This window comes from Lactuca serriola, chromosome 2, assembly GCF_051521515.1.
Source record: "Lactuca serriola cultivar US96UC23 chromosome 2, Lser_US96UC23_V15, whole genome shotgun sequence".
Classification (NCBI taxonomy): domain Eukaryota; kingdom Viridiplantae; phylum Streptophyta; class Magnoliopsida; order Asterales; family Asteraceae; genus Lactuca; species Lactuca serriola.
This window is the reverse complement of record NC_136409.1, coordinates 200,549,710-200,559,776: the sequence shown is the minus strand read 5'-3', so window position 1 is coordinate 200,559,776 and position 10,067 is coordinate 200,549,710. Positions and strand designations below refer to the sequence as shown.

Genomic DNA, 10,067 nt, shown 5'->3' with positions numbered 1-10,067 from the left:
AAACAAAAACAAAAAAAAAAAACAAATATGTTTCAATTTTAAGAAAAATAAAAGGACAAGAGTGATATTTAGTGCTGGAACTTTCAAAATCAAATAGCATATATAACAAAACTAAAAACAAAAAAGTAAATTAAAGACTAAAATACCCCTGGGACGATTTAATGTCCAACACAAGAGTGGTATTTAATGCTAGAACTTTCAAAATCAAATAACATATATAAGAAAACTAAAAACAAAAAAGTAAATTAAAGACTATAATACCCCTGGGAACATTTTATGTCGAACAAAAACATGAAGATCAAACTTCAAAGAACATCAAATAATATGAAAACACAAATTGCGAATAATCATTTAATTTAAAAAAAAAATAGCAAACATAGCTGCATTGGTTTTAATATATTTTCACAAAATGGTTTTATATTTTCAGTTATGATGATGAACTCACCAGATTTGTTATGTCAACAACATGCAGAAATCGTAATACTGAAGATGAGAATGGATGTTGAAGACAAGAATGCAGAATATAAACGGAGTTAATATATGAGTAAATTGGAATTCCTGATTTTTTGGGATTCATATAAATATTCAAAACAGTCAAAATAAGATAAGATATGCAGTGAATGAAATTGAACGTAAATTGATATTGTTTCCAAAACAACATGGATTTTTTTATTTGAAATTTGAATTTGAATGTTTATATGATCAGAAAATGATAAAGATGAAAAAAAATCGGGTTTTCTCCTAAACTTATGCAGTTTATACCGTTTTTTTAATATTTGTTGTGTTTATAAAATTTTTTAAATTTAGAAAATTTAGAAAATAGGATTTAAATGAATACATGACACGTGGCAAGTATGCATTGTAGAAAGGGGACATGTGGCTAATTATAGGTTTTGTTTATTAGAGGAGGTAGATATATATATATATATATATATATATATATATATATATATATATATATATATATATATATATATATATATATATATATATATATATATATATATATATATATATATATATATATGTCCATGATCAAAAGATCAAAAGCAAAAGGAAAGGGCATCATACAATACAATGGAAGAAGTTTCCATGATGGCCAAGGTTTATTACGAAGCAAGTTCAGACCATGTTAAAAAGTTGGCTCATGGCTTCTTTGATGCGATGGACAATGATGGTGATGGAAAGATAGACCAAAGAGAGTTCTTGGAGTTCATAAGAGATGAAGGTTATGGCAAAATGACAAAAGCGTCCTTCTTCAACCAGATGGATCGTGACAAGAATGGTACTCTCGATTTTTTTGAAGTGGTGACAATCTATTATATAGTTAAGAGCGGAAGACCGTTTTGTGATGAATGTAATAAGTTCATCACATCTACATATTTAACATGTATCGGGTGTTTGGAAGATCCAAATGGAGGCTACTCTTTATGTATTTGCCTCGATTGCTATAGAAAGCAGATACCTAAGCACATGCATGATGGTTTGTGTCGATTTGTAGACAATTATTCATTGCTTGAAGCTATGACCAAGTCAAAATTAAATGAGGTATTTAATTAAGATATAGTTGTTGTTTTTGAAGTTTTTGATATAAAATATCACATATGTATCTAAAAATTAAGTGACTTCATTGACGATATGTTTGTGCCACATGCAGCAAAGATCCATGGAGGCAAAGTTTAGACCAAATGAAACAAATGCAATTCCAGGTAGACCACCTATGGTTATGAGTAACAACCAGCTGACATGGAATCCATGGTCAACCATGGTTCCAGTTCCATATAATAGCCATAGGCCACCTCCTCTTCATCACTCTCATTCATGGAGTCCAGGTTCCCTGAGTGCTCCACCTGTGCAAAACCATACAGTCAATATCCAAAACAATTACCACTATACACAACACGTTGTTGCACCTAATGCAATTGTCCCACATCGAGTAAGCTCTATAACTTAGATCAACTCTTTATTGTTGTCTATAGTACTATGCAATTCTCTATTTATTACTTGTTAATAGTAATCAAGATCCTGAATCCGATTTGGTGAATTTTAGATACATTAATTTTAAGATATATATTTACAGGTTGTCAACATGTCCTAGTCAATATTAAAAAGAATGTAACAGTTTTGCACTTTTGGTAAGCCAAAATTTATGTCATATAAGAAAACTTACACATAAAAGATTATTGTTGTCATTATTATTAATTTACTAATTTACTATTTATTTCTTATTTAAAAAACATCTATGTTTTTTTTTATACAGTATTAAAGTTAAAGTTCCCATCAATTAAAATGATTAAATGAGCTTATGGGATACCATATGGAAAAAAAATGATAAGTAGTTTTTTTAGTATTTAAAAAATGCATATAAAATTACCATTGATAGGTTGGTCAAAAGAAAGTCAAGGCTACGGTCTATTTTTTTTTTTAGGTTAAAACAATATTGAAATGGTAAATTCTTTATCATGCATAATAATTAATTTGAAATATGTTAAGACGGAAACAAAACATTATATTGTTTATTTAAATTAATAAGTATTTTTTATCTACTATATTCAAACACTAAAAAAGAAATTTATAAAAATAATCAAAAAATTTAATGACTTAGTTATTTTTACTTTTTTAGCCAAAAATGAAAGATTATTAATTTTAGGCATCAAAATCGTAAGTGATTAACAGATTAAGGTCATCTTTGCTTTTACCTATATTACAGTGAAATCACCATAATGGGCTATGAAATCCGTTTGTTTTTGACATATTGAATGCTCAAAGTACATAAACCCTAAAATTTGGAAATAACTTTAAACGGTCAGCTTGAAGACATCATATCTACTTTTTTTAATGGCACAAGAACAATATTCTTCCCAAAACATTATGAGTTATGTAAATATTTGATGTTTTATTCGTCTTTTAATAGGTTTTATACATTTAGCATAAGTTTTTATATGATTTTTTGGTTAGAAAATGGAGGAGTTCGATTTTTTTTTGAGGAAATCCCACTTAATAGATGTTAAATAGCATGTAATATATGTTAAACTGTAGCCTGTAAGTGTTCTAGTCTCGGTCACAAATGTACAAGTCATTGATGCACATGTCATGTATCAGTGACTTGTACATTTGAAAAAAAAAACTTAAATTGTAGGTGGATCTCAGTCGTCTACTATTTTATTAAATAAAAATTCAAAATAAAAAAGTTTTTTATACTTACTCAATATTGGGTTAGATATGAGCAACTTTCATAGCCCTCTAAGGTCGGAGAGTATCCATCCCTTCCAACTAGACCTGACAAACATGTCGTGTTGTGTCAAGACATTAAACGGGTTGAAAGAGTTTGACCCTAACCCGACTCATTTAATTATCATGTCGTGTCGTGTCAACTTGTCTATTTTCGTGTCGATTTCTTGTCGGGTTTCAAGTTATGGTTTAGACCTTGTAAATATGTTATGTTATGTTATGTCACTTGAAAATTTTTAAAAAGTTGGAAAGTAAGAGACAAGGAGGAAAAAAGGAAAATGTGAAACATTGGAGTTAGGAGGTGGAATTATCCTGAAAAGTCATATGACCATTTAACTTGTTATATATATGTTCGCATATAACCATTGTCACATGTTATAGCACGTGACAATGGTAATATATGAACACATTTAACAAGTTAAATGGTCAAATGTGTACAAAAAAGAAAATTGTCTAAATGTGAACGAAACGAAATTAATTATCATGATAAGTCATTTTTCTCACTTTTAATAGCGATTTTATTTTTCATATTTGTTTGTATTATTCTCTTCAAGCCTTATTTTTAAAGTATCCATAATGTCCTAAATATTAATTAAATATTAATCATTGCTAAACTTTTTACTTTTTAATTAATAAATATGATTTTGTTTTGTGAAATATTTTAATTAGTCTCTTATATTTTTTTTTTAAGCATATATAATACTTTTAAAATAAATAATATCTAACAATGAAATCAAATAAATTAAATATGTAATAATAAGTATGGAGAGTCTTTTAAAAAAATAAAAAGAAAATATTACGTAGCAAATAAAAAAAATCATATATATATATATATATATATATATATATATATATATATATATATATATATATATATATATATATATAATGTAATTGTATTAAAATTATTACAACTTTTTAATTAGAAGTTTATAAACTTTAATTTTTTTTAATACAATGTTTTAAACTAGTATTTAACAAAAATATTTTAATACAATGTTTTAAAATTGTATAAGAAAAACCTATAGGAAAAAATATCATAAAAATATTGGAAGAAATTATAAAAAGTCTTAAGAAATTTGTAAAGAAAAACAATTGCTCACATTTAGGCAACTTTCTTTTTTTGTATGTATTTGACCATTTAACAAGTTAAATGGGCAAATGCATAAAAAAAATTGCCTAAACATGAACAAGACGAAAATATAATTATCCTCGCAAGTCATTTTCTTGAGGTGGAATGACAAAATTCGTAGTAAGTTTAGAAAGTAAAATAGAAATAGTTAAAGTTAGGGAACAAAAAGGATAAGTGGTGAGGATAAGTAAAATTAAGTCACTTTAAAAGTTTGAATTTTACTTTTAGTTCTTAAGATTGACCCACTATAAGTCTATAATATAAAATATATTTATAAAAATATGAAATTTATAAAAATGATATATAATTAAACGCGTCATATTCAAGTCATCTCCAAGTTGAAAGTTTTGACTCTAATCCTACCCGTTTAATTATTGTGTCGTGTCGTATCAACTCGTTTACATAAACGTTTCGAAATCTTTTACCCAACCTCACTAATTTCATGTTGTGTTGTCGTGTCGTATCAGGTTTTGTCAGGTCTACTTCCAACGCACAATTATCACATCATTTTCATATAGTTTTTTTTTTTTTCTATTTTTCATCTTTTCCATCTCACATTACATAAAAACTCATATTTTTTTTTATCTCTCTCAACCCATTCAATTTTTAGTTTTAAAATAAATACAAACTAATTACAATCATATAAAATTAATTAACAAAAAGATTACAAACATACAAAACTAATACAATAGAACTTGAACCTTTGACCTTAATGAGGGAAGATAACACAGATCCCACTGGACTAGAGGCTAGAATCACTTTGGCATAATTTAACCCGCTTGGAATCAATTTGGCGGTACCACTTCATCGACAAATTCGTTGCACTGGTGGTACCGCTAGTACCTCCCCCAACCCGTCACGCAAAAGTGTCGAAATCGTCCACCCTGGGAGTAAATCTTAGCGCAAACAGATGACCTTAGCCCTTACGAGTTGGGTCGCTATTTTAAAATCTTTTATAATTTTTATATATCTTTTGAAGAAATTATTTGTTAAAATAACTATAATAAATTAATAAATATCATAAATAAACTCTTTCAAAAGTTTTATAAGAGTCGTTATATAACAATAACAAAAAATAAAAGTCCCGCCAATTTACGCTCGAGACTTGTAAACAAAAATCAGAAAAATCACTCAACTTTCAATTTATGCTCGACACCTTTAAACAGAAATAATAGTTCGTCAGGCCGGGCCCTTTCTAAAATTAAATTTTAAAACCAACGTAACATCATAATCAATTCCCCAAGACCACCGGCGTCCCCACCACCACAGTCACACTCTCCCCTCTCTCCTCTCCCCTTGCACTACCGTCGCCCCTCCAATCATCCCTGTGTCAACACACCCATTCTTCCGTTTGGATTTTGGAATCTCAAAGGTGATCCCTATATAAAACCGGTAACAACACGAAGACATCGACGGTAAATTAGGGTTTCAGCTTTGAATTAATTTCCAACGAGCTTGTAATTCATATATTAAGGTCAAAACATCAGATTTCATGATGGATTTAAATTGGATTTTAAATGACTACAAATAGACATGAGGCAGCCATTGTCGTATCTCCAGATGCAACATTTTCTATGACTTGACGTGCAAAATTTTCTAAAATTTAGTTCTTAGTTTTTTTTCGTCAGAAAATTATATCGATTGATTTTTGTTTTATTGATTTCATCTCCTGTACAATTTCGACTTTTGCAGCAACGTTGGAAGGTTGCGCTTGAAGCATTGAACACGGCACTCCAAATCGGTGTCAATGGTAATACTTTATGTTCAATCCTATGATAAATTTGTCCACAAAGGTGTGTTTACAGTTTACCTTGGTGTTTCTAACTCTGTATTATGAGTTTCCTCATTTATGCAATGAATTCATACATATATGTTCAAGATTGAGATTCATCAACACTCTATCATTCAATTTCTATATCATAGATTTTTAATGTCAATACACACCTTCAAATTTCAATCAACAATCCTATCAAAAAGCAAAACTCTACAAACAGTTCTGTAAAGTTGAATCAATATCAACAATTATTTTCAAATATCAAGCAACAATCTCACCAAAAGAAACTAGAAACTTATCAACACCTCACCAATCACCCCTTGAGGCCACACTCAATCGTTTCAACAATATCTGCACTAGTATTAAACGATTGAGCCAAAATCCCCTCATAAATCGTACTATTAAAAACACTATTCGCAATCGACTGTGTCCCTGCATTTGCACTCCCAAAAGCCGAAACAGCCAAAGCAGGTTCAGTTGCATTAGAATTGTACTGAAAATGCACAAGTCCTTTAGGGAACACAAACATGTCACCAGTCACAAGCTTCTGAGTAAAAAGCTTGTTGGAGGTATCAACAAACCCGACTTGTAACGAGCCTGCAATCACAAACAAAAGCTCAGTAGCCCGCGGGTGGATATGGAGCGGGTTGATAGACCCGATTGGGAACTCGAGAATAGCATAGGACACACTTTGGCCCATTAAACCCGGGAATTCGTTTTGGGTTACTTTAATTGCTGTAAAAGCAATTGGATAGGTTGCATCCACGAGTGTTCGGAGCCCCGTGAATGTGAAATAGTTTGGATCGGTTACGGTTGTGTTTGGTGGTAGGACATAGTCGGTTAGGATGTCGGGATCGGTTGAGACTGCTAATTGGATTATGGATAAGGATATGAATGTGACACAGAGGAGAGTTTTAATGGATGCCATTGATAGTTTCATATGGGTTATGATTGTAGTGATGTAGATGAAGGTGGTTTCTGTTTATAGTGTAATTAGTTTATAAAGATTTTTGAGGTCGTGTTCATAAGAATTGTCGATTAGTTTAATGGTTCTGGGGATATACTTGTGTGTTCTTGGATGCTTGGGATGATCTGAGCATACAAAGAAACAACTGTGATGTGTTGTTTTCTTTCTTTGTATTTTTGTAGCTGGTTTTGTCATTAGTTTGCTGTTATTGTAGATGATTTTTGATCTGCTTAGTTCTGTCTTTTTCGTATTTTTATTGTTCTTATTTTAGTGTTTAAAGAATATAGTTGCGAAGATAAGGAAATAAACAATACTCTTTCTCAATCACCAAACAATTATATTGTCCAGATGTTTTACTATTGTGTTGTTACATTACATGGGGAAAAAGATGAAGAGCGCATACACGTCGATTGTGCGGAAGAGAGAGATCAAGACTCCGGGTCGTGGAATAAATATTTGCAGAGTTTTTTGTGTCGTTGGCATCAATCTAATACAAATTAAATACATTCCAAACTACAAGGTCTAACATATCATGTCTAGCATGGGTCTAAATGAACATTATTTATTACTATATTAGAAGTAAGACTCATGTATTACATGAGTTAATTAAAAAAAATTAAATATAAAGGTCTAAATATTTAAGAACATTGGATTTATAAAAAAAAAAATAAGAAATTATTAAAATTGAATTTTTTTTATCTTTTAAAAAAAAACTAATAAGCTTTAATTTAGGAATTTTGAAACAACAAGATAAGTTCATTAATGAAATTGATATTAATTTATTACTATATTTATTGTAATTATTACATTAAAGTTATTAAAATAGAAAAACTCATAAAATGACATGTGGAAAAGAAATTAATTCAAAATAACCACAAAATGACATTTGACAAATTGAATGAGAATGTAATATGTAGCAAAAAAAACCTCATTTATTAGAGTATATATTTTTTTCGCTACATGTGTAATTCATTGAACTCCGTCTCGATTTTTAGCAATGCACAAATTAACTTGGAAATCTCTTTGAACTCTGAGTCTAATCCAACCCTATTCTTGCATAAAACAAAAGCGTGTTGATTTAGATATCTTGTGGACAATGTTTTAAAACCCGGGTCGACTCGACCGATTCAACCGGTTGGACCGTGAATCGGGGTAGAAGGCGGGTCAATTGAGAACGATTTTTTGTAAAAATACGGAGCGGATCGAACCGGTCGGGTTTCCACTAAACTGCGGTTCGACCGCTTATGTTGAACCGGTTAAAACCGGATTGACCCGTTTTAATAGAGCTTTGATAGTTGGATACAAGTAGCGAACGCCAAAACAACAAGTCGTTTGTAGTTTCTTCAATGTTTAAACTTTAAACTTTGTGGACATCAAATTATTGGTTTTATATGTTATGCATTATGCAGGAAAGTAAGAATATATAAAAATAGAAAAAGATCATAAACCGGGTTGACCCGTGAACCGATCATCACACCGGGTTAACTAAAAATCCGAGTTTTAAAACATTGTTTGTGGAATAAACTTGCAAAAAAGTATCATTGATTGATAATTCGATATGTTAATCACGTAAAAGATGTGGGTGTTTGATTTTCAGAATTACATCTGAAAAAGTGGGCTTTTCTTGAATTTAGCTAGAATTTCAATCAATAACACGCTCAATGACGATAAAACTCAATCCAAAAATTTACGGAAGTGCTCTTATGGAAATCGAAATCAAGAATCGTAAAGAAAAAATCTTATATTATCAAAATCTGATGCAGAATTTATTCGACAAACAAATCGTGTCACAAATCGCTATTATATAATAAATTCAAAATTCAACTGTCAAGCCTAAGAATTAGCCAGAAAACCCGGATTTAATCTTCTGAATGGTAGCCACATCAGTCTTGAACGACAATGCCAAAATCTGGTTATCAATGGTGGTATTAAAAACAGAATTAGGAACCGAAACAGTCCCCGCATTCGCACTCCCAAATCCAGACACAGCTAAAGCGGGATTCTTTGCATCACTGTTAAACTGGAAGTGAACAAGTCCCTTGGGGAAGACAAAGATGTCGCCTTGTTGTAGTGTCTGTGTAAACAGCTTATTGGTGGTGTCAACAAACCCTACCTGCAAAGAACCCATGAGAACAAACAAGAGCTCGGAGGCCCGTGGATGGGTGTGGGGCGGGTTGACTGACCCGGATGGAAATTGAAGAACTGCATAAGAAACACTTTGGCCATTAAGAGCCGGGAATTCAGCCATGCTTGCTTTTGAGACCTTGAAAGTCGCCGGAAATGGAGCTCCGACGAGTGACCGCATTCCGGTGAAGGTGAAGAAGTTTCCGTCAAGTGGGCCGCCTACGTTAGGTGGCACGATGAAGTCTGTGAGAATGTCGGGATCTCCGGCCATGGATACGGTCAGAATGGCGCATACAATTGCAAGTGATGTGAAGATTTTAAGGTTTGATGCCATTTTTGTTGTTAGGAACGACTGATCGATGAAACTGGAGACTTGTTTGTTTGATTGTTCTTGAAATGCGAAAGAGATGACATATATATAGGGTGGACTCTGGACTCTTTCAAAAAATTTGGGAGTATTATTGATTTTATAAATATGTTAAAACCTCTCGATCATTGTTTTTGTAAAAATAAAAAGGTTATAAAACTATTTTTTGATCTTAGTTTATATAATTAAAAAATATGTTGTGGATTCTTTTTCTTAGGTCGGCTCTCCTTATGTTGTCTTGCACATTCACAAAAATGAAGGAAAATTCACCAAACATTTTGTAAACGATCGTGTCTGTAATATTCATTCATCACTTCGTGATTCTTACGTATAAGAAATAAGAAAGAAAAACAAATACGCTCTTGCAACAATAGGTAATTCTAGGAAATTGTTAAGATCACTTGTTCTTTCACAAAAACATTCTATTAGGAGTCGATTTCAATTCATTTACATAAGATTATTAGGTATATAT

The 10,067-nt window shown here is 31.1% G+C and overlaps 3 protein-coding genes across 3 annotated transcripts; 1 reads left to right on the top strand and 2 right to left on the bottom strand.

The window, feature by feature from the left end:
- Positions 1-1,043: 1,043 nt before the first annotated feature.
- Positions 1,044-6,300, top strand: LOC145088113 (uncharacterized). Its single transcript, XM_079026330.1, has 3 exons — positions 1,044-1,548; positions 1,658-1,936; positions 6,056-6,300. Exons 1-3 carry the CDS (start codon positions 1,078-1,080, stop codon positions 6,137-6,139), a joined length of 834 nt encoding a protein of 277 aa, XP_078882456.1. The 5' UTR covers positions 1,044-1,077; the 3' UTR covers positions 6,140-6,300.
- Positions 6,301-6,435: 135 nt separating this feature from the next.
- LOC145088114 (germin-like protein 9-3) lies at positions 6,436-7,267 on the bottom strand. The gene has a single exon (XM_079026331.1). The coding sequence runs from the start codon at positions 7,075-7,077 to the stop codon at positions 6,451-6,453; it is 627 nt and encodes a 208-aa protein (XP_078882457.1). The 5' UTR covers positions 7,078-7,267; the 3' UTR covers positions 6,436-6,450.
- A 1,582-nt stretch (positions 7,268-8,849) lies between these two features.
- On the bottom strand, positions 8,850-9,646 carry LOC145090716 (germin-like protein 9-3). The gene has a single exon (XM_079028819.1). It carries the CDS (start codon positions 9,560-9,562, stop codon positions 8,945-8,947), a length of 618 nt encoding a protein of 205 aa, XP_078884945.1. The 5' UTR covers positions 9,563-9,646; the 3' UTR covers positions 8,850-8,944.
- Positions 9,647-10,067: the final 421 nt, after the last annotated feature.